Here is a 25,936-nt window from a genome sequence, read left to right as displayed (position 1 = left end):
AAGAACCATGGACATCCAGAAAGACATACTATACAGTATCATAGGAAACTAGCTGAAACTGATGCTTCAGACACTGTTGTTAATTTTTCCTTTACCAAAGAGCGACAGATTTTTAGTGTTTAAGCCATATAAAGCCACAATATGTAAGTTTCTGTATGATTCTCCCCTCCTTTTAGAGAGATGTCTTATATGATCAAACCAGTCTTTATCACTCATTGATAGATTTCTGTGGGAGGCTAATAGATTTCTGTGTTTTACCAGGGAAGGAAGAAGTGCATGCTATTAGCTATCACTACTGTAAAATATACTTCTCCCTCATCCTCCCTTTTTTCATGTGGACAACCAGGACAGAAGTCAGGACATACCACGATTGGAAGCCAAGTCGGAGCTACAAAAATCCAGGCACGCATTAGATGGCAACAAAGAGACTCCCAAAACAAAACTCTTTTTGCAACCCAGGAGAGCTACCGTCCAGCCATCCAGGCTGCTGCTTTAACATGCTTTCGCAGGGTTGGGGGCTTCTGGCTGGGTTCTTATGTATCAGCCCACATTTAAAACACATGTTCACGTACAGCGGGGCTGTCAGCGCGGAGGCGTTTAACTGCAACCTTTCAAGGACGTTACTTTGCCACATATCCTGTGTGGAAATCCACATCTAAACTAGACAGGGATCCCTCCCCCATTTAAATTTAACCTGTTGAGAAATGCTCAACATTAAGGAGCAGTATATTTACATGTACTAAGTAACGCTCACATTCTTGTACTGCATGTAAGAGCCAAGGTAGAAATCTAAACTTCATAAATTTTACTAATATTTTCTGTCTGTACGCCCACTTCGATTTTCCTCGCTTTCTTTGTTAAAGGCGTTGACCGTCGGTATTTGTAACATAAGCCATCGGTTAAGTCAGCTTAATGACTTAAGCCATCGCATATCGCATCATTTACCTAATCAATTTTGTAATTGTTTGCAACAGGTTTTTAAAAAAAATATTCCGAGGGATTTCCTTACTTCTTGCGCGGGTAGGAAACCCCATTCCCAAATAAGGTTTTTGGAGCTTCCTAACATTCACACGGGTACAGTAATTTTAATCTCTTCTTCCTTTTAAAACAACTTATTCTGGCAGGTAACAATATGACGCTTCAGGATAGGAGGGAAGGGGACCGATTCCCTCTGGACTACGTTTCCCAGCGTGCCATTGGCGTCTGAGAGTCACCACGAGTGGGCGGAGTTACAACAGCTGAGGCGCGTCTGAATGCTTGGAGCTAGTTCCCCGAGCGAGCTCATTTGGCTCGAAAGCGGAGCGGGTGTTGGGCATGGCGAGGGAGCTGCAAGTTCGCGGGGCTTGGGGGCTTCTCGGCATTTTCTGCTGCTCCGCGGTGTCGTTTGTGCTGCGGAGTGAGAACGAGCGGCCAATTATTGGTAAGTTGAAGAGCACTGATGTTGCAGGAGCAGCGAAGATGACAGTTAGCCATCCAGGACTTCGTGCTTTTTGTGTTAAGAAAGGGAAAGAGCAGCGGGCGCGTTTCCGCGTGAGTGTGGAGGTGTGGGTATGAGAGAGAGATCAATCTCGCTTCCTCCCGTCCCTTGCTTTTCCAAACAAAACGCGATGTTTATAGCCTTCGACGCCGCCACGTGGCTTAAAGACCTAAATGGAAGCGTTTTCCGAGTCTTCGCTGTGATTTCTCCTGAGTGCTTGCCCAAAAGGAAACCTTCTTGACTTTAGAGTTAATCCTTACTTCGGCTAGTAAGTCTGTTCCTCCCACTGAAATCCGTTACATTGACTTCTCGGAAGAAGTACTAAGGCGTGAGTAGGACGTCTTGATAGATGTTTTCTTGTTCTTTCTGTTTCCCCTGTTATGCTAATGTTGAAGTGGGTGTAACTTCCGACGAATGTGGTTGGAGGTAGGTTAGAGTAATGAGTTTTATTTTTTAAAATGCTTAGTTAAAATGAAATAATACCTAATCAAACATGAAATAAAACATTTGTGGTTCACTCTTGGATCTTGAGAATCCTGTGGAGTGACAAATGATCTAGTCTTACCAAGATATTTAGGCTGTATACCCAGATACAACTGTATACAAAGGATGCTGCTAGAAAGAACAGCTGAAATGAAAAGAAGTGGGAGACAACAAAGAGCCAGTTGGAGTAGCAATGTATATAACTGGATTGCTCTAAGTTTTGAAGAATGTGCAAGACTGACAAAGAGGCAGACACAGTGAAGACTTGTGGTCATCAGCTCCTGGAAGGAGAAGCCACTTGAACTAATCTCACTGAATTGATTCAAACTAAACCAAAATGATTTCATTCTCCAAGGATTTTGTTTTCAACTTGAAATTAATTTAAATGTTTTCAAATGTTTCTTTGGATTTGGAGGATGGATATAACAGGATAATGATAAATGGCAAATTAAGGTTTGCAGCTTGCAATCAAAGGCCTGCAATAAGTATATACAGTATACACATACCTTTATATACCAGCTGTAAAGATATTGATTCACAAACTCCACCCAGTTTAGCCAAAAGATTTATTCATTTTTTTCAAAAAAATTGGTTCAATCATGTCCGATTCTCAGAGACTGCCTAGACAAGTTCCTGCAGTTTTCTTGGCAAAGTTTTTCAGAAGTGGTTTGCCATTGCCTCCTTCCTAGGGCTGAGAGAAAGTGACTGGCCCAAGGCCACCCAGCTGGCTTTGTGACTAAAGTGGGACTAGAACTCACAGTCTCCTGGTTTCTAGCCTGATGCCTTAACCACTATGCCAAACTGGCTCTCCAATTTATTTTAGCTATCATTAAAAAGAATTATTACAGCTGTGCATGCTTTGAAAATGATGTGGAAGAAGTGGTTTGGACAAAGCTGTAAAAAAAAAATTGGCTTGCTTTAATGAAGACTCGTGTACGTTTTGAAACATTTGGAGTTTGTTGTTTTAAGCATGCACAATCCTGTTATACAGCTGCCCAGCAGAAATACACCAGCATATTCACCCAAGCTTCTCTTGAATAGAGACAGCATTATTACAGAACAGGTCTATCTGTGTGGTTGCCAAGAGTCGCACTGACTTGGTGGTAAGTCAAAAAACCCTGACAGCTCATGGGGTTTATATTGGCATTACCCATATATCTGAAGAGCTATTCGATTGTTGGAGCAGTTGCTTTTGCCCTTGGTCAGCTCTTTTACTTTGGGGGTTGTGGGAAAAACTGGTTCTTTATCAGTGATTGACAGACTATTCTTATGTAGATATTTATTTAGAAATGTGAGTGAGCAGTCAACCCCAGACACTGGCTGATCCCTGCATGATTAGTCTGTCTGTCTGGTCTTTGTACCCAATTAGATGACTTCATGTGTTTTTAGCTGCACTGGATTTTGCTGAAAGAAAAACATCTAATGCTAGATGGCCTTTCAGGTATTGTTGTTTTATAAGTCCCAGTAGTCATAAAATCATAGGGTTGGAAGGGACCTAGGAGGTCTTCTCGTCCAACCCCCTGCCTAAGCCCAAGGCAGGAATCTTCATACCACCTTGGACAAACAATTGTCCAATCTCTTCTTGAAAACCTGCAGCAATGGAGCACCCACAACTCTGGGAGGCAAGCTGTTCCACTGCTTAATAGTTCTCACTGTCAAGAAATTCCTCCTTGTTTCCAGGTTGGATCTCCCTCTGACAAGCTTCAACCCATTGTTTCTTGTTCTACCCTCAGGTGCTATGGAGAATAAATCCACAGCACCTGAGGATGCCACCCTTTTCCCTGTGGGAGCCCTTCAGGTATTGGAAGACCGCTATCATGTCTCCCCTCAGTCTTCTCTTTGTTAAGCTAAACATACCTAGTTCTTTTAGCCGTTCTTCATAGGATTTAGCCTCCAGACTCCTTATCATCTTTGCTGTTCTTCTCTGTACTTTTTCTAGAACCTCAGCATCTTTTTTGTATTGTGACCAGAACTGGACGCAGTATTCCAATTGTGGCCTCCCCAGTGCAGTATAGAGCAGTACTATCACTAACCGTAATCTTGATACTCTCCCTCTGTTGATGCATGCTAGTCCAGCAAGCGTGGCCAGTAATGAAGAATGCAGGTGTTATATTTATGCATCATTTAGAAGACAGCAATTCACCACTTTTCTCTAAACACTGAGTGAAGCTATACAAAAACAAATGAGACTTTTTACAGTGGATCAAAGTAAATTGGTCTGCCTTCCAGAATTTGGTGGAGAAAAAGCAAAACCGGATTTTGTTCCAAATGATGGGACCCTTCAAGAGACGTATGCTAACTGGGATTCTTCAAGGGATATATGCTGTGTATCAGTGGACTTTCACTGCATACTATTTGTCTATGTTTAATATTTAGGCTTTAAACTTTCCATGTCATTATGAAGGTATCTGTCAAGTAAACAAACTGCAGCTAAGATACACATGAAGTTAAGTTTGGGAGTCACAAGTGGTTTTTGTAAAATATTTTATAATATGATGTAAGGTATCAGTTGTTTTGATACTGTACTATATTTCTACAGAAATCAACTCTGCTGCCCTTCAGATATTTTGGACTATAATTACAATCATTCCATAGTGACTGAGAATTATGGAAACTATAGTACAATACATCTGGAGAGCTCCTACTTGGAAAGTATTGACATCTAATACATAAGTTGCTGTTTGAGTGAGATGGGCAGTGACTAAATTTGAAATATAAATAAATAAATAATTATTATATTTATTTATATTTTTTAATTTTATAATAGAAGTATTATATACTCTTGATTTTTAGCATCGGTTTAAAGTGGGTTTATAAAATTGCTAGTAATTTAATCTGTTCCTGTTTAAAGTTGCTGTTTTTCTTCTGGTCACAACCTTTACTGTGTCACTGAAGCCCTGGAAGGAAAAAGCGTCAGTCAGATCCAGCATTTTAATGAAAGCTGTTGAGCGAGTATATTGGAATGTTTTGAGCAGATGGCTTTTTTTTTAATGGTTGTGCAATGGATCTTGCAGTGACATTGCATAATTTACTGGAAAATATTGAAAATATTTTACTATGTTTTGGTATGCACCTTAAGTTAAAAAAAAATGAGAAGATTCAGTTTCTTCCACAGTACCAACATAGCTAGTATGTACCACACTAGCTGAAAAAATAATTACTTGCTGAAATCTGCCTCCTTTATATTAAATTTTGAAGAGCAAAGCTAGTCAAAGATAAAGCATTTCATATTTAAACAAGCTGGGTTTTTTAAAAAGTAATTAAAAGTTGGTCTGATTACAGCTTCTAGAAGTCTAGTCAGCATGACCAAAATGGCCATCCTGGCTGGGAATTTAAAAGCTATAGTCCAAGAGATTTGAAAACCACCAAGCTGATGAAGCTTGGAACTACAGCATAAAACATACTTTTAAATGGCCCATTGTTTTATGCTCTGCATTCTACTGCTCACCCCTAAAAGGAATAGCTTGATGTATATGCATTATAGTCTCATGTTCTCCTTCTTTGTTAAGGCCATTTCACATTTCTCATATGGAAAGTTTCAGTGTAAGATGCAGTCAAATTAAGCAATCAGGTAATTGGTTATAGTGAATATACACAAGGAGTTTGAGATGTATTTGTCATTTTGTCACTTTTCTTGATTTTGCATTATTTCAGTGAATCGCAAATTATAGTGATGTGGCTTTGCCAGATAGTCCCAAATATGGACAGGTTTTTAATTCTTTGTAGAAACAGGTGACTTTTCTGTTGCATGATGACAGTATCTGATGCTGAGACAGATTTATTCTTTTAGGGATCCAGACAACTATTGAACAATATGAAATATATTATTTAGTACAGCTCTTACTATTTCATCATCAGCCTCTACATTCTAGGCTCAGAATGCTGTCAATATATAATATACATTATCTCTTTTTCTGGATGGTCTTAGGAATATTAGCTCAGGAAACAGATTTTAAAAGTTTTCAAAAGTTTGGAAGTTCTTACATTGCTGCTTCATACGTGAAATTCATCGAATCAGCTGGAGCAAGAGTAGTGCCAATAAGGTAAGCTGATAAGAACCACATGCTCACATTATATGCCAGCCATAAAAAATGGATGCTATAATTAAATTTGTCTTCAAGATGCCACATGATATAATCCAGTACGGAAGCTTACTCAGGACTTAATATTCCCCACTGGGGAAGTAGAAGCAGCTGTTAGGGATGAGCCTCTTGAGAATTGGAATGTCAGTCTTCAAGGCTGGAACGAAGTAATATTTTCCTGGTGTGACTGTACTTGCAAAGCTGATGTTGTATGCAATAATTAGAGTGTTGAAGTGGGAATGGGGATGTCTGTTCAAATTGCTATTCAGCAATTCATTAGAGTGAGCTCCAGTGTGGTGTAGTAGTTAAGGTGGTAGACTAGGATTGAAGAGACCCATGTCCAAGTCCAACCTCAGGCATGGAAGCTCACTTACTCTTAGCTCAGCCTTCCTCGCAGGGTTGTTGTGGTGGTAAAATGGAGGAGAAAGAGCAATACACACTGCTTTAAGCTCCTAGACAAAAGGCAGGATATAAATATACCCCCCACACACCAAAACAAATCACTGGGCTAATCATTATTTCTCAGATCGTTCTGAAGCTGAGATGGAAAATCCAGGACCAGTCATATATGCTGCCTTAAGTTTCTTGGAGGAAAGAGTTACCCCCATAATAATCCCATTAAAAATATTGCAATCCTAAAAAATTACTGTCTTAAGGTGATCCAGTGTCATGGTTACTGATTCAATGTTCCTAGAAAACATTGTAATGGGTTCCCATGCCATGGGGCCGACATGAGTTGCTGTATGGGAGGGGGCTGCTGTTCCTTGTACCAGGCTGTGATGCGAGGAGTGAAGAATGAGGAATGCATGTTTGGGTTATCTCGCCTTGTCAAGGACTTTTCCCGCAGACTGGCAGGAACCGTTAGGAGCACCTGTGGGCATGGAATTGTACTGACTTTGGGGGGAGGGACTGGGAGTTGCTTGGGGTTTTATTGGGAGACATCCCCTGCTTTCACTATTCTCAGCTTTGCTTGTGATCCTGCATACTATTCATTATTAAATCAGATATCCATGAAAGCCTTGTGTGAGTCTGATGGTGATTTTGAATAGGCAATCATTACATCCAGTGATTAGTTTGAATCCAGGCTTCCCCATCATAATCCATACATGTAGTTCATTATACTTCCTAGTAAACGTACTGTGAGAAGGGTAGTAAACTTTATTTTGGGTAGTTCATTCATATAAAGTAATTAGGTGTTACTAAAGATTAATTTTATTTGCATCTAATGACTACAAATTTTTTGTAATCTGACACTGGAATGGTATATACTTATGCTAAAACTTCTAATTTTAATTATTATAGATTGAATCGTTCCAATGAAGAGTATGATAAGATATTCCATTCTATAAATGGGTAAGTGTACTAATAAGTTAATTATCAGGCAGCAGTGGAAGGAGCATCAGGACCTGAAATGATATTGAAGACCTTGATTTCAGTTTCTAGCCAGCCAGGAATTTCATAGGATGACAATTACAGAGAGTAGCCTACCTTATAAGGAAGATGGTGAAAAAATTTGTAAACTACTTGATGTATAAAAAGTCATTGAGAGTAATAAATTGTAGCAATGCAAATAGGTTTATATCGGTGAGCCTTTAGCAACATCTTAATGATGCAAAAAGTTGGGAACTATGGTTCAGTGATCTCTGAAGGATCAAAAGTTGCTTAGCACAAGGTTGAATATATGTCCAGAATGGTGGTTCTTCATCTGTTTTGCTGGCTCGTTTAATAACTGGGACATGGATTGCTCCTGAGAAACATTCTACTTCATAATGCATTTTAAGTAAGTACAGACTAGAACTGTGCAGATCTTTGTTGGATATTGGCCTTTTAGAACAATCAACTTGAAACTGTAGAGTGGTTGAAGAAGAAGCCCAAATGAAGCTTATTAAGTTGCACTTACTGCTGCTCTGTTGTATTCGCTGATCATTCCTTTTTTTAAATAGATATTAAAACTCTTTCCTTCATAGCCCTCATTTAACTGAGGTCAGTTGCAATTTTGTTCCTGATAATAAAATCGTTGTAACTTTGCTTTCTTAGGATACTTTTTCCAGGAGGTGGTGTTGATCTTAAGACTTCTGAATTTTCCAGAGTTGCTAAGATATTTTATAAAAAAGCACTAGAGGTAAGTGTTTTAGCATGCAAGAAATTGCATTAGACGTTTGAGACCTGAAGGCTACAAGTGATTCATGTTTACACAATTTTACGCTTGCATACACCTTGTCAATAGAGGTGTGTACTTCAACTTAATATACATAAGATGTATCATGATGAGTGTATTTATTTATTTATTTGTCAAATTTATATGGCCGCCCATCTCACAGGAATGATATGTGTAAATTAAATAGCTCTAACAGATGCATTTCAAAGATAAATCCTATTATCTTAAAACAGTATATTAAATTGCCTTTTTCCTTAGCCTTTTTTTAGCCTGTATTAGTTTAACCACTGAACAGAACCCTGCATGCAGGAATGGGCTGAATCGTTACTTATGTCTCTGCTAATTAAAAACAACTGGACACTGATCTTTGAAAAGAAGTAGACGACTTGTCAATTCAGGAAGAAGTTAAGAAAAAGTACTTGTGGAACAATTACCCACAATCATCTGCTTCTCTATTCTCAAAGCTACAGTCGTGTTAATTTAATTTTGCTTGTTTGTTTGATTTATATCCTCCCTTTCTTCCCGTTGCTCAAGGCAGAATACCAATACAATGCCATGTCTAGACTGCTTTATTGCTATAGTGGATAATGAAGCTAATACAGATTTCCCTACAAGGATGGTTTTGGAGGTCAAATATAGTTCTAATGTGGTGATTGCTGGTTGGGGTTGATGGATGTTATAATTCAAACTGTTTAGCAGAACCCGTGTTTAGAAGACTGGTCTAAGTTCTGTGTATTGACCTAGACTTTTTTTCCCCATTACCGTTTTCTAGGCCAATGACAGAGGGGATTATTTTCCAGTATGGGGGACATGCCTTGGACACCAGTTGCTCACCTATCTCACGAGTGGAGAAAACTTGCTCATTCGGACTAATACAGATGGCTTTATAATGCCACTGAATTTTACTCAAGGTGAAAATTCACAGTTTTAGCCAACAGAATGTTTCTGAATTCTGCTGGGGATCATAGAATTGATGCATTAATAATTCCTGAGGCTCAATGAAGTAGTAGTTTGGGAAATGCATGACACATGAGAGTCATCTTTTTCCCTTGTGAAGGGGAACAAAATAGCTACCTTTTCTCAGCTGTTACAGTGGAAATGCAATGTGGATTCCTGAAAGTGCTCAGTAAGTGCTCTACTTACAACCACAATTGGGACTGGAATTTCCATCATAAGGTGCTGCAGTTGAATCACCATGTGACTGGACCCTATTTTACGACCATTTTTACGACAGTCTTTAAGTGAATCCAACTTCCCCATGGGCATTTTTGTGCCAGAAAACAGCAAAAAAGTAACAAAACATGATCATGGGACCATGGGACACTGCAACCAGTTGTAAATGCAAGCTGATTGCCAAGTGCCTGAAATGCAATTATGTGACCGTGGGGTGTTGGCGCGAAGTTTTGCGATGCTCGGAAGTGCTTTACAACTGTAAAGCACCCATTCCAAGGCTGTCGTAACTTGGGAACAATCGTAAGTCGAGGACTACCTGTATTTAGTAATTCTTCCTAATCAGCATTTTCAGTTGTGGAGAAAAGAAGGGTATATTTGGGGGTGGGGGAAGTGGTGTCTGTGTGCCCGTCTGCCTTGTAGCTAGCTTCTGAAGATCTGGTCTACATCTAGAGCAGCCCAAAAGTAGTCAACCTTTGTACTGATAACGTGTTGGATGTTTTTTAGCTATAGTAACAGAATCCTCTGCTTGATCAGAATAGAGGAAAAAAACACTTATATGATACATTCCATTTAATGACAGCAGTACTGAGTTAGGAACAACACAATGTAGTTCCCAGCTCAGTACTGCTGTGACACTCATTCCTTCAGAAATATATGGGTTATCGTTTTCTTGATTAAATTCAAAAGCCGCTCATAAGAATTGCTTTAAAATGTATGATGAAGATGATATATTTGAATAATCATGACACTAATACTTTCACTGTATAAAACTTGAGCAAGGCATAAGAAAATCTAGAGCCCCATTCAAGCTTTCATTATCTAGGGCACTTAATACGTGAGCATGCCATAAAAGCTCCCCTGGATACTTCTCACTGAATTGGCTGCTGGACATAACCACGCGTTTGGCACAGATGTCTGCAGCAGGGAGGCTAAGTGGCCATCTACTTGAGAAAGATGGGGGCCTGGCTCATGTCTGCAGTCCAAATCTGAGCGAACAAAAGGGTGCCCTACAGTTGGTAATATTGGCCTGGTTGGCACAACTCGGCAAAGGATAGGATAGAATATTGGATTTTGACTTAGTAGGTGGTGAATGTAGCCACCATGGTTTGCAGATTGTGGTATGTAGCCTAGCATGAAATTTGAACCCAGTCATTGCCTCTTCTTAATGCAGAGTGGTGTTTTCTTCTCTTTTGGGTGTAAGGTGCAAACCGCAGCAAGATGTTCCAGGATTTTCCTGAAGATATATATGAACTGATAGCTTCAGAGCCTGTGACTTCACACTTTCATTTCTGGAGCCTATCTGTGCAGGTAATTTCTTGTCATTAATAAAATGATGCAGATAAAAATGTCCCCTTTTAAAAACTAGATTAAATCATGATTTCTTTTTTTTAAACAGAACTACACTGAAAATGAGAAACTACGCAACTTTTATAAGATCTTAACAACTAATTTTCATACTGTGGAGTTCATATCCACCATGGAAGGTAATAACCTAATTAGCTTCTAAATGATGTCTAGAACTGAAAATAGAACTGAAAATTGTAGCTATTATGTGGATACTTAGTGGGCAGCCTATGGGTGAAATCCAATAATGTTTCTGCATTGACAACATGGTGCAATAGGTTTTCTCTTTCCTCTCTACCCTCTTCAACATCCCCCGAATCTGCTATTGGTGATGGGAAAGAAGAAAAAAGAGGAAAATCCCACGATGGAGATATTTGTTCAGATAATGTAAGATGGATTCCAGGGGTTATTTTGCCTCTTTCTGTTTCCTTATACAGTTAAAACTACAAGGTGTGTATTGTGAGCTTATTGCATACCACAGTTCTATTCCTACGAACATAGCAAAGGAATTGGAAAAGATGCAACACAAGGATGTCAATTTATAAATTTTGCATTAGTGGAGGAAATAGGAAGGCTAGGAAAAACATGAGTGTGAAATGTTCTGCAGCCACCCTATATTCTCCCTGATCTGTAGACTTTCAGATGTATCTAACTAAAACTTCAGCATGCTTATGTCAGTTGTAGTCCAGCACCAAGTAGACTTCAAGTGGAGGAAGTCAGTTGCAAGTGTTCTCATCTTCAGTGGTGGTATGTTATAGCGTTCAGATTATTGGGTAGGTGGAAGAATGTTACCAAGTTGGAATGATTGTATTGTTAATTTATTTATTAAATTTATACACCACTCATCTCACTATAAAAGTGACACTCGGTGGCTTACAAATAAAGCCATTAAAAACACTATAAAAATAGAAACAAATACAAAAGATAGAAGAAGGTAAAAGAGGAAAACTAAAAGGCGGAGAGAGCACCTTCGTACCACCAACCACCCCAGGGCTGCCTACCACTCTTGGACCCCCAAGCTAGTTTGTTTGTTTGTTTGTATTTATTTATTTATTTATAAATTTATTCACTGCCCATCTCCCCCTCATGGGGGACTCTGGGCGGTTTACAATAAAATGCAGTTAAAACCTAAAACCATTTCAATATAACAATACAATAAAATAAGAATATAGTAAAATCTAAGTGGCAAAGTTGGCAGAGCCAGGTCCTGAGAAGAGTGGGGGCCAACCTCACCTCAGGGGCAAGATGCTCCACAGGGCTGTGGCAGTGGCAGAAAAGGCTCTCCTAATTTATGTTAGTTTAGTTAAGTTAGTAGTAATGTTACTATTTCTTAATTGCCCTTTTAAAAGAGTTGTTGAAAACTCTATGCTCAGCAGGGCCATAGTGTAGCAATAGAGCACTAACTCTGGCATCTTTAGTTTTAAAATGGTCATAGTTCAAGCAAGAGAAAAGACATGAGGCTCTGGGCAGCTGCTGTCAAAGTAGACAACACTGGGATGGGTGGCACAGTGGTCTTTCATCTACCCATGTTCTAATATCCAAGAGTAGCCCTGTTAGTCTTTAATCTAACAAGAGATGTTGCCATGTAAGCTTCTGTAACAAGAATTCATTTCATTGTATCCATTTTGACAACATAGGCTCTTAATTTATGAAGATTTATTTAGCAGTACATTGGATGATAATTCTGAGATGCTGCTTTTTGTCCCTAGTCACAAGATCCTCAAATAACTCTCTTTGAAAATGATAAAGAGGAATAAATTTTGGTGTTGCACTGTTGCTGTATAATGGCTAAGACTGTTCTGCTTTTGTAGCTTACAGATACCCTTTTTATGGTGTCCAGTGGCATCCAGAAAAAAATCCATTTGAATGGAAAAATTCAACTGGCATTCCACATTCCTCAGCAGCTATAAAAGTAACATTTTTCATAGCTGACTTCTTTGTCAATGAAGGTATGTAACCTTAGTAAGGGACGTGGATGGATATAATGAAACATTTATTTCAAAAGAAAAGAAAAAAAAACATATCATTTGGACTGCAAATATGACATTCCTATTAATGGAATAATTTTTCAGCCCTCCCAGACAGGAAACATGACCAGATGAGCTACTTCTACTTTATTGTTAGCTACATTAACAGAATCTTGCAAGTCTGAAAGTACAAATCTCCCACTGTCCCTATTTACTGCCTGATCAGTTAGGGAAGGTCCTTTCTAAGTTTCTTTCTCTGCCTGTTACTCAGTTGCGGGCTGCTCCTTCCCCTTCTGTCTGATCATTTGCTAGGCAGCATCTCTTCCCCCTGTCTTCCAAGGTCATTCTCACATTCCAATATGACAATATAGCAAATTATTTTGTAGATTTTATTTATGTTAAGGGTCTGAAAAACTAGATATTGAGGCTGCAGTATTTAAAATTATACTCTTACTTCAATTGCATTGCACACAAAAGATTTATTCCACAGTAACTTTGACCTGTTACTTTTCTTTTGTGAAAAGGCCATCTACTATAAACCCAATATAAAGCTGAGATTTTACCAGTGCTAGTTTCAGCAGCATACATTTCCCTTGTTATCTTTCAATATGGTGATTCAGAGAAACCTACAGGGAAGGGCAGGGTTGGAAAAAAACAGTTTTAAGTCTGGGTCATATCCTCTAAACTGTAATACCCCTGAAGTTTCTGTATTCATAGAAGGGAACTTGAAGTCTCTATGCATCTTTGGCTCTGGATTTTATTTAGGGTTAGGATGTCTAATAGTAATGTTAACAAAAGAATTAGTGTTGGACAAGATGACAACATTAAAATAATTTGTATGTCTCCAATATTTTGCAGCCCGGAAGAGCAGCCATCATTTTTCCAGCAAAAAGGATGAGACCGATGTGCTGATTTATAATTTTAATCCTGTTTTCACTGGGACCTTTTCATCTTTTGACCAAGTTTACTTTTTTGATTAAATTTCCAGCCTGAAGAACAGCAGAAGTAGATTTTAAAATGACTTGACGTTTCTGTTTTAAATTGATTCAATGTACTATAAAGGGCAAAAATTCAGATTGCATATAGCTCTTTGTAGAATTTATTTTTCCAGTCCTTTCTGTAGAATCACTCTTTATGTTCTAAGGTGGCTAATTTGGGAAAAGCTGCTGTGTCAGCATCGAGAGAAAATGGCTTGTTGTGAATGTTCTGAATTCCATGAAGTGTGTGCAGGAATATTTCTAAGTGTCCCCAATAACTGTTCAACTCAAGGACAAGGCCTATGACTCCCATATCAGTTCAATCAATAGGAATGGAACAAAAGCAGCACTTGGTGGTTTGGGGGTTATAGCCTAATACAGTGTTTCTCAACCTTAGCAACTTTAAGATGTGTGGACTTCAATTCCCAGAATCCCCCAGCCAGCAACTCTGGCTAGGGAATTCTGGGAGTTGAAGTTCACACATCTTAAAGTTGCTAAGGTTGAGAAATACTGGCCTAATATCTGCAAACGACACAGGATTTGACTTACCATGTCACATTACTACCTGCTTGGTAAAGAGGGGACAGCATCTGAAGAAGTGCTTGCCTGACCCCCAGTACAAATCTGGGTGCTGCTCTTTATTGGGAGAATTACTGAGTTGGTAAATGCTCTACCGGTTGTATATTTTATCCTGAGACTATGTCTGCACTGACCACACGTATTTCATTTGTGTGATTGAGAAATTGCACTTCTCCATTTGTGTTAATTTAAAAATCTTATTTAATGGAAGAAATTGAAGAGGATGGCCTTCACATGAATGAGAATAATGACTTTTCTTCTCTGATCAAGGAACACCTGCTACAGTTGTTTCTGTCCATTGAACAACAGCTTGGTATAAAAGTGCTCAGGAACCGGTCCTTGAACAAAGGACAAAGTTTCTCCTTGGACACACAAAGGAGACAGTTTTGCATATTCTGAGCCTCCCACTGGAATGCCTTTTTAATCTCGTATCTTCAACCTGCCAATTGCTATCAAGTCCCTTCCCTTTCTTATATCTCTCTACATCTTAGCATACTGTTTTACTGTTTGGAGCAGTCATCATCATCCACCCGAACGATGTCCTTCTTTTTTAATCCCTTTCTTGAGATCCCCTTCTTTGATACATCTTTCTTGGAATAATGTGGCACTTAAAAAAAACAGAATTTGATTTAGATCTTGTTCTTGTTCTTCCTTTAGAAACCTTGGTCTACCACAAACTCACTGATATAGCTCATACAGTTTAAGATATACTATTATGATAGAGATAGGTGATCCTTGGTGAGTCCCTGAGCCTCATTAAGTTTCCCTCCCCTACATGTTAATCAGCCTCTTTGCTTTCCACTCATAACCACTCCCTGTGCTGTCCAACCACTTTAAACTGATTGGATTTGTGCAATGCTGTGGAGAAAACTGATACTAAGTACAGCAGTTGTTTCCAAAACCACCTTATACATACCTCCTCTAGGGATCATGGAAACTGAAGTCCCAGCACATCTGGGAGGCATCTTCTTGTGGAGGGTTGAGTTAGACCTTCATGAGCAACCTTTTTTAGTCTTCAGGCAGCATTTTCCCTTACCCTCTGCCAGCTGGTAAACTCATGCTTTCACTTGAGTAGGCAGGGCCTATGTTTTCAGATGCTTTTTTGTGTTTGAGGATGCTTATAAAGCTTCAGATAGCATTTTACCCCCTAAAACTCACCCAGAATGGGAAAAAAAACCCAATTTGCCTTTTAAGTGCATTCCAGCCCACTCAAAACAGAATCTTAACATTTCACTTTGTGAAAGCCATAAAGTGGCTGCTGGAGAACGACTTTCATCCCATTCCAGGGTTATATCAGTCACTATCATTTGACTAGATAAATGGTGCTTGGGGTTTTCTTTTTTAAGTACCTACAAAAATTTGAAGATCAGGGAATCCCTCTTCTAAGATGTCACATTATGCAGTTTAGATCCATGGTTTTCTAAGATTTGTCAGAACTGTTTGACAGCTAAGGTGCTAAATATGCTTAGGGGTAGGTGTGGATTTTTATCTACTGTACACTCAGCACTGAAGTAAAGCATACCAAGATAAAAATTTACTGAATATTAGGTTTTCATATAGTGCAACAAATATGGAAACCTAGATCTGTTTGGATACATAGGTTAAGTATTTGTGACTGAATTTTTTTTTTTTTGAGTAAAATATTATGCTAACACCATAAATACATGTGTGTCTGCCAGTATGGTCTTTTTTTTTGGGGGGGGGGTGCACCTGTGCCTTTAATGGGATAGAGATTTTCTTTACATAACTGATTATGAAAGCCTTTCATGTTGATGGTGCTGTTTATGTGAATTCAACATCAGCCTTTTAAAGTATATAAGATTATTACTTTTTGTATGTGTTTTATAATTGCACTTTTTGTATAGACATTTATCATTAACATGCTGTAATAAGTCAAAGTGGGCAATCCACAGCCTATGGACCAGGCATGATCCACAAACTGTTTTTGTTTGTTTTTTTGCAACCCTTCTGATTATACTGCTGAAACCTGGTGACAAACACCTAATTGATGAGGTCTTCCAAAACTTGGAATAAAGGTTAATTTGTTAAGTTTTAAGTTTTAGAATGGTCTTAAGAAAAGAAACTTATAATCCACCTCTATTCCCCACCCACCCCACTCACAAACTGGGATAACCTAGTAAAATTATTGTGGCCCTTTGGGCTGATAAAGTTGGTCCCAATATGCTAGGATCAAAACTGAATTACTGAATGAGAGGAAGTAAATGTGAATGTATTTTAAATGTTATTTAGTTTCTTCAACTTAATACCGTTATTCCATTTTATTTTTTCACTATATATTTGACTTCAAGCACATGGCCTTGTACTCTCCGCTGAAATGTTTATTGCTGTATAATAAAGGAAATGCAACTTAACTGTGCTTTTAAGAACCAAATGCGTACAATTTCTTACTATCTTCTTAGCATGCATCCATATGGGTAATTTTGATTATCAAAAAGGATGAGGGGGAAGGATAGCTACTCCAGACATTTAAGAAATGGTATTTATGGCTTTGTTTTGAAAGCTGATTCTATTTTTTTTTAAATAGGCACATTCTTTCAGCTCTTATTACTAGGTCTATAAAGACTTAAGTGTCTAATGCAGGATTTGGACACGGAAGTGATAGATGTGAACTGTCAACTATTTCACAATGCAGGGTCTGAGAGCTCAGGATTTTCCACTAGCCATAGAATCTAAATGACCAAACTATGCAACTAGGCACTCGTTTGCTTATCAGGTTATCAGCCTTTACTGTCACTGTGATAATGTCACATCTAAAGCCACTATACTGAGATTTAGGCTTACTATACATATCTAATTAGGACTGAATGTTGTAAGACATCTTCCCTACTGATGTTGGCTGTGGCTGATGGGAGCTTTACCTCAACCCATCTGGACATCACCAAGTTACTAGCACCTCTCCCTGAAAGAGAGCTAAGCCAGTCAGTGCCTGTGAAAACATGACTGGATTCATCTGAGAATCTGCTTAAATTAAGGACTGAATTGTAGAGTTTTCTGACCTGTGTGGCTTTTACTAAGTCCGCACGAGCTGTATCATTTTATGAACAATAGGTGATAAACTGATGGTTTTCTTTAATGCACCGTTCCTTGTTTGGCACTAGGGGGCCTACATAACCCATGTTATTTGATTTGTACTGGATATGTAAACAAAGCCTGGAGCCTTCAGGCAAGGTTTCATATTTTTTGTTTCAAACAAAACTTCAAGGTGCTCAATCAATCTGAAGAAGTAAGATGGCATTGTATGCAGCTGTTAATCTGAGTGAAAACTGGCTGGATCACTTGTTTTAAATGTTAGGTGTGTATGCAAATCCCCTGCATGCTTATTCCAGAATAAGTCCAATTTTATTGGGATTTCATCTCAGGTAAATGTGCATTAAAAATGATATTGTTTAACAAGTCTCATCCATATGGGTTATGCAAGAGAAATATTAGGATAAGCTTACTAAAATAACTATTGCATGATGATGCATCAGTGGTTGGTGACTGGTTAAATTAAGTGAAAAAGAAGGCAAAGGTGTTAAGGTGTGATTTTTTTAACTCTAAAACCTGTATGTGGAGGAACTGCTGTGATGTGTTAATGTGGGCAGCAGAGAATAATATATCTTCCAGCAGGAGCATCTGCAGGAGGTGGTCAGAAACATCAAGATGGTGGCCATGATCACACATTTGTAGCCCTGCCCTTTTTTACATGTGAGGCAGGGCTTTAATCACATGGTCACAGTCACCATCTTTTTTTATCCCCCCCTCCCCCAGCAGACACCCCTGTATTTCACTTGCATCTGATTGCAAAAATAGGACCATCACACTTTTGGTTCTAGACTGTCTCATAGCTGCCTTTGTAGGCTATATTCAATATTTAAATATTGACATAATAAATATGTGTATCTAATACATTACTGAACATAAATGGATTTTTTTAATTTATTGTTTATGTAAATAATGGTGCTGTTTAATTTCACACACCTTTTTGGATAGCAGTCTTCTCTTAGTTTTACTACAGCCTTTTCTGGTAAATTACAATCTAGGTGTAAAATCTTTCTGAGAAAGGAAAAGTAAAATCTCATATTGAGGTTATTTTAAATTGGATTACACTGCTAAAAAAAACAGGTTAAGATCTGGAATATCTCTTTTGCCTCACTGAACATCTGACAAGATGAGCTTTGTGACATTTGTTGCCAGTCTTCATTTCATTTGTTTTTGGTTTTTTTTAACAATCTCCACCTCAAAAGCACATAAACCGTCTGTTGGTAAATGAATGTTGTAAACCTGAATCTGCAAATGTTTCTTCAATATATTGAGCAAGGAAGTGTTTTATACAGGAAAGGAAGAGAGTAAAAACATCTAATCTCTACTGGAAAAGCAAGAGAAGTTAGGGGGAAGGAAGGAGAGAGGGAGGGAATATGGCCTCCAGGTGTTGTTGTATCTCAGTTCTCATCAACGTTAGCCAGCATGGCAAAGGATCTGATCTCAGTTGGACAGCTAAAGGTTGACCATCCCCATATCAAAATGACACCTGGGGGCAAAGGTAATCCTATTTTGTTACTGTGTATGTATTCAACAGGGAGCTAGACTTTATTTCTGCTGCTTCACAAAGTTTATGTTGAATGCACACTTTGCACAACTGCACTTCACACTAAAAAAAAGGCAGGCATCAAAAGAGTAATGGCTGATGCTCCACAAATATGTGGATGCACATATTGGACGTGATAGCATTGACGCTGTTTCTGCTTTAAGGCAAGAAGAGAGGACTTGGTAACAGCAGGTATATAATCAGGAAACACATGAAAATGGGTAGCTAATCCCATTTCCTATTTTTTTGTATTGCATTTATTTCTTTTTCTGTAGACTCTGGAGAAATCCCAACATATATTAAGCACAAATGTATTTAAGCAGTTTTCCAGGAGGGATGCATCTTCCCAACCCCATTTAAAAGTAAGCTAATAGAGATGCCATCATGCTTCCTCTTCCTTCTCCTTCTCCCCCCTCTCACAGTCGCAGAACTGTTGCAGGTATGAAGGAGTGTAAAATTACACAGCTGCTACTCATAACTGCCCTGTCAAAATATAATAGATGCCTGTGGTTGTGATGCTAATAATGTATCCTGGGATGAGTTTTGCTTTTTCAAAGGTATTGCATAACCTTTATGAAACACACTTTGGAAAGAAAGAAACAAATTATGTATGTATGTAGTGACTCATATTGGATTTATATATTGCAATAAACCTTGCTTTGCTTAACCATCATCTATTAAACAAGCCACAAACTGTTCATACAGTGCAGTGCTAACGTCAAAATGAATTACAGTGCAATATGTGAACCTATCAGCATGAAATAGAAAGGATTTTGCCCTAATCCAACAAAGAGTGAGTATGTACCCAAAGAGATATTCTCTATCACCCCACTTGCTAGCATCCTAAGCTGGAGTATTTCCAAAGCAACTGGTGCAGTGACATTCCCCTGGATACTGACTTAGTGGAGCAGGACACCTTCCTTGAGATGAACTTCCCTTTGTTTCAATTTCCTAGTCTGCCATTGGAAGGGTCTCAGGACCAACCCCCGTACTTGTCTCCAGATTACAGTCAACAGCCAGCCCACTGCTGAAATACTGTATGAGGGGAGAATGCTGTCTATAAAACACCAGCACTGGTTTGCATTCTGAGCCTGTCACTTGCTCACAGGAACAAATCATACCGGGATAAATCCCTGCTCATACCATAAATACTGGGAAAGATTCCATATGGCTTACTTGGCTCTTTTTTCAACCCTGAGCACTGAGTGAGGTTCATACTGGCGGAGACTCCATCTGCGTTTATCTAGTCCTGTATCATCTGAGTTCCAGTGGAATTCATCAACATCCTTCCATGGCTCCCTCAATCTCATGGTCATGGCCCACATACCTTCATGCATGATTAATGATGATGTTGCTGTGGCCCAGCACCTGACCCAACTGGAAACATCAGAGTCTGTTGGGACTGAGGTGACATGATGCAATGGTATGTAGGAATGATCTTGGGAGGCAGGGAGAAGAGCGGTGGTTGGATAAGAAGTGGGTTAGCCCATAGCAGGAAAGTGGGAATGGCAAATGTCTCAGAAGAGATCCTCCCTAGTTCCTTGGGCTGTAAATGTGATGGGGAGAAATATACTTGCATATATAAGATTCTGTTAATGTAACCTTACAATAAAGTAGAATTAGTTCATCTGGGCATGCTTCCTGTCTGGACTACCTCACAAGGCTGACACCTTCATTCAAAGCATATAGATATGCAGCGTGGAGATCCTGCTCTGACCAGAATCAGTTGACATAGTCCAGGCAGTAGGAGAAAAGGGCTCTTTCCCATCATCATGCCTGTTGGAAACATAAGCTGCTATTACCTTTTTAAAGTTTCCAGTGGAGAAGCTGGATGAGCTAATTATTTTGGCCTCAAAAGCAGATGATATGCTGGAGGTAACATCAAAAGTTTATGTTTGGCAAGTCCATGAAATACCATGTTCAATATACACATAAAAGAATTTCTCTTACATCACCTGGAGGGGTGTAATGGCAATTTGGGTTCCAATCACCTATCACTTTTTGTTGTTGTTTTTAACTGTATTGTTTTCTTGTTTGTTGATTGTTGCCTGGAGTTGCAACTATTCAGGTTGGGTGACCATATAAATCTCATAAACAAATAAATAAATGCAATTATGTAAATAACAAAAAAAAAAAAGTTCAATCTAGCTCTTCTACTAAGTAGAAGTAAATTATGTGAACACTAAGTATGTGAGCACTATGCATCCTCTAGTTTCTTGTTGGTGTTGATATTTAGGATGCCTGTATATAGATAAGAGCAAGCACGGAGTGTACATGCACACCTAACTCAAGCCATCATCAGTGTAGTTTGGTTATCTCCCCACTCCCCCAATTCTTTGCTGATGGCTTGCTTTTGTGTGGTTGTGTCTTTCAGTTTCAGTTAAGTTGCGTCTCTATCAACTTATTCCACAAGCATCTGAAGTTTCCTGGAATAGAAAGAACAGCCTCTGCCCTGTGATTTTGTGTCACCTTCTTTGTCACATGAAAAGATGAAAAGTGGGAGGGAACGTTGGGACTTCTGAAAATGGTATTGCAGTCCATGTGCCTGAATGTGGCTGTACCAATATGCACACACATGTCAATATAAAACTAAAATCTCTAATTAGCTTAAATACATAGCTGTTTGTGCAGTCCTTGGTGCTCTCCAAGCTTGGTTGTTTGCTTGCAGACGTTTCATTACCCAACTAGGTACCATCATCAGTGCGAGTGAGTATGGCGCTTGCTGCCTGTTTACATATAGTAGCCTGCCATGTCAGTTTTGGTGGGGGGGTGTTTTCCTCCTTGCTCACACTGATGATGCAAGGAGTTCATTACTTAGTTGGGTAATGATATGTCTGCAGGCAAACAACCAAGCTCAAAGAGCACCAAGGACTCCACAGTTCAGCCTTGAGTTAAGATAATTTTTTTCTGTTGGGACACAGCTGTTTTCATTGCCAAAATGCTAGTTGAGTTTTGATTTGATAAAGCACAGAACACCCAAATTGGGTTCAAGTTGTGTTTGATGGCACTTTCAGGATGCAGTGTTTGGTTTCAAACTTGAAACAAAGTACATTTTCTGTCCTTGTATGCCAGAACTGAAAGAAGATGAGGGACGAAGTCTCTGGATGAATTGAAATTTCAAGATTCATACACTGAGTGGAGGATTAGGTTGAACTAGTTGGAGTCTAAAGCTTTGGCCATACCCTGATTTTGCCTGAAACAAAGTAAGAGGAATTCCCTTTAGTAATTATAACTTAATTGGCTTTTATACCGTCTTCTGGAAAGTGATGTTTCTTGTATAGTATTTCAGACAGATTAACAGTTTTAAATTGCTTTTTCGCTGTATGCAATTTTCTGTTCCAGACTGCAAGCATTAGAAAGCCAGGGAACCTCTGTGATGCTGAACATCTTTGTACTTTGAAGTTTAGAATTCAGGATCATTTTTGCTCATGTATTGTCATTTTATGGATTCCGTAAATTATTTTATGTATTCACAGTTTACATGTATAAGGCTGCCAACTCATGACAACTCTGGATAATGTACAAATTAAAAACAAAACCCAGTAGATTAACTCAATAACACAATAAAAGATGGCAAAAGCTGGCGGGAGGGGCAGGCGGAAACGGACACACCATAAATTTCCTGAACATAATCCAGTTCAGATAGACCCACAGCCCAAACTAGTGTAGAACCTGGGGAAAATAGCTACACCAAGGAATGCTGGCAGAATCGGTTCTGTTCTTTTTTCCTTATTGTTTATTGTTTTTATTTCCCACCTTCCCATACATACTAAAAAACAAAACAGGAACTTCAGGCTATTTCCTATTGCTTATTCATTGCACAGTTGGGCAACTGTACAAATCTACTGCATGACTTCCTGCATTACAAGGACTTAGCTCTCTTATTATTGTTCATAATTCTACACCTTAAATAACTGCATACTATCTAAAGGTGGAGATAATTGTGCTCCCTCTATGCTGTTTAAACAATATTACAGTTATTCCCATATCTCACACAGAGAAAATAGATCTTAAATACTAAAATACTGGAATGGAGTGGATTACTTAAGAACATTGCCCATACATATTGCAAACAAATAGTGAACAAAATAGAGGTAAGAAGGTAGAAGAAGTACAAGTCTAAACAATAAACTACCCTTTCATGCCGCCAGTGCATTCTGAAGCCAGTTTACCAAAATGTAAATCCTGCTATTTCAATGACTACACAATGCCCAAGAGTTCACAAGATGAAGTAAACAAAACTAAATCAAACAATCTGGGTCTCCAGTATTGTAGAAAAGGACAATCGTGCTCAACAGCATGTTGCTTTGTTTTCTTTGACTTTTTTTTAAAACAAGCTTTTAATTTAAGAAGTGACTGGGCCTTAATTGCAAATGCAAATTGCCTTTCCAGTAATGATTCTGGGCTTCAGACAGACTGCAGAGCCATTTTTAGAAAATAAAATGATGGCTGGTTGTACATAGTCCAGTAGTTTGCTTTCCGAAGTATGACTTTTTTGCGATTGGACACATCCATCATGACAACTGTTTCATGAGAGTGCTCATAAGTTCTTAACATTTAAATGTACCCACTGACTCAACAACATTCTGGATACTTAGTCCCCTCTGTGGTGTATGGACCACGGATAGTTCACAGGAAAATGGAAGTAGTCTCTGATACAGGTGCCAAACTTTGGGATGATTCTTTATGAAGGATGCAGTACTCCTATCTTTGGTTTATAAGGCGGTCCTAAAAAGATTTTAGTGACAGAGTAGAAGTCTGCAAAAATGATACGACTGGAAACCACAGGTCCAGATTGTGCAGGGCAAGGATATATACTTAAGGTTGCCATATATGGAGTGCAAAATTCCAAGTAACCACTAGATGAGGCTAAAGAAGACTTCAGATGAATACCAAAAAAACAAACAAAAAAAAGGCAACAGTCTCTCAAATACTCTGCATCTGTGGCTTTATGTTGACTCGCCAGTTCACAACCTTGAAACTGCAGTAAAAGTCCCAATTCATACATCCATAACTTTTGGGGTTCACCACCCCCTTTGACCTGATACAGGATAGAATAGGAATCTGATTCCAGTTACTGCAGATAAACAAAGAAACCAAAATATGTAAACATCAGGAGAACCTTCAGTTTTGCTAAGGAGAGTCACAAACTCTTAGGCATAAGAGCCAGTTGGGTGACCTTGGGCCAGTCCCTCTGTCTCAGCCCAACTCACCTCACAGGGTTGTTGTTGTGGGGAAAATAGGAGGAGGAAGGAGTAATAGGTACGTTAGCCGCCTTGAGTTATTTATAAAAATAATAAAGGTGGGATAAAAAATCTAAAAAAACCATCTGTTTTCTAGAACCATTAAAGCATTTGAAGTGATGCTTCACAATTCATCTACACACAAAAACAAAACTACTAGAACTGCTAGTGAAGTATGGTTGCTAGGTGAGCACATGCATTAAAAGATGACCCAGTTAACCAACTGAAGCAGCTATGTTGAGTCTTCAGGAGGACACAGCATCTCAGTGTTCAGCTGAAGGTCCTTTGTTCATGCCAACACATGCTGCAAATCACCTCTTCCTCAGACTTTGCACAGTTGTAATATTTTCCATGCACATTTAAGGACTGGATAAAACATTTTTTTACTTTTTGGGGTAATTTCTGTTTGACAATGCCAGCTACACTTTACACTGGACAAACACAGCAATGTTGCTAAAGAGTAAGTGGACAGAGAAATGCCTTTGAATGAGGAAAGATCTCCCAGAATCTGAGATTACCAGCATGTCAAGTTGTCGACAGATCATCTGTAGTTCTTCTGTAAAAAATATATTTTTCTGGAAATACTTTATAGGAATGTCATGCATTTAAGAGAACAGCACAAAGAACATCACAAAGAACTACCAGCTAGGCACTGCTTTTAAGCTTAGCATGTTGTTTGAACCCAGTTTATATAGTATGGATATGACTCAAGGCATCATGAAAATCCCCCCAAAAACTGAATTGAGCAAACCATAGTTAAGTTTGCATTGAAAATATATTTGAGTTATAAAGTTGTCTAACATTTGCTGTTACCCAGGTACAGCATACAGTATGTCTGTGATCTGTTACAGATGTATTTTAAAAGTAATATGTGAAGTTTCCCTAAAGCTACCTTTTTGGTTTGTTTAAAGAAAATAGTGAAGTCAATCTCTCTTACCTTAATTTAATGTTGTACTGAAACCCAGACACAGCAAAATGTGCTCAACTGTTATAAGCAGAATGGCTTTTGGAATTAATATGGGCATATTCAATACTGTTTTAATGCACACATAACGCTGGCTCCTGACAAACTCTAGGTTGTTGACAGAATGTGTTTTCCCTCAGTTTTCCTCTTCCCCAAATAAACTCATCCTCTTCACTTTCCTTTGACTCCTTATACCACATGTGCATCAAAACAAGTATGATTGATTTTAAGCAAGCTATCAAGCGCTAGCAATCCCACTTCCAATCCTGATTGCAAATTCTGATTAGAAAGATATCTTTGGTTGGAATGAAGCACAGCTGATAGTGCTATAGACAGACCATTAAAACACTCTTCCCCCTTTAAAAAAAATCAAAGAAAAGAATAGGGATTTCATATCTAAATAACAAAAAAGGATAGGAACAGAGTGAGTATTTATTCCAGGCAATAGGTCCAACTTATAAACTGCTTTTAGGAAGCCAGCATTATATCTGCTCCATAATCTATATATTTTTTTTATTGTTAGCCACTCAGAATCACTTCGTTGAGATAGGTGACCACATAAATTGTATAAAATAAAAATCAATCAAAGAAATAAATGCTATGGAAGATTCTATCCACAAATAGTTTTGTACATATACAATGAATGCATGGATAAGCAACGTGTATGTGGGCATCTATGAGGATGGGAGAACAGGTAACATCATTTGTATCCTGACATCATTTACATGATATGATTCACATGACCTCATTGTGACATCTACCAGCTGCCTATGAATATATACTGTAGATCTCCAGATGTGATCTCAGATGCCTATCAATTCTAGCAAACATGGTAGATGGTGAAGGAGGGGTGGAATTGCAGTTGAGCAAAATCTGGAGACTCCCACATTCACACCCACAT

General features: G+C 38.6%; 1 protein-coding gene across 1 annotated transcript; it reads left to right on the top strand.

Moving 5' to 3' along the window:
* Positions 1 to 1,266: 1,266 nt before the first annotated feature.
* On the top strand, positions 1,267 to 13,769 carry GGH (gamma-glutamyl hydrolase). Its single transcript, XM_063299331.1, has 9 exons — positions 1,267 to 1,420; positions 5,889 to 6,003; positions 7,345 to 7,395; positions 8,080 to 8,164; positions 8,973 to 9,111; positions 10,575 to 10,681; positions 10,770 to 10,857; positions 12,529 to 12,666; positions 13,543 to 13,769. The coding sequence occupies exons 1-9, from the start codon at positions 1,315 to 1,317 to the stop codon at positions 13,662 to 13,664; spliced, it is 951 nt and encodes a 316-aa protein (XP_063155401.1). The 5' UTR covers positions 1,267 to 1,314; the 3' UTR covers positions 13,665 to 13,769.
* Positions 13,770 to 25,936: the final 12,167 nt, after the last annotated feature.

This window comes from Candoia aspera, chromosome 3, assembly GCF_035149785.1.
Source record: "Candoia aspera isolate rCanAsp1 chromosome 3, rCanAsp1.hap2, whole genome shotgun sequence".
Taxonomy (NCBI): domain Eukaryota; kingdom Metazoa; phylum Chordata; class Lepidosauria; order Squamata; family Boidae; genus Candoia; species Candoia aspera.
This window is presented reverse-complemented; position numbering and strand designations above follow the sequence as displayed.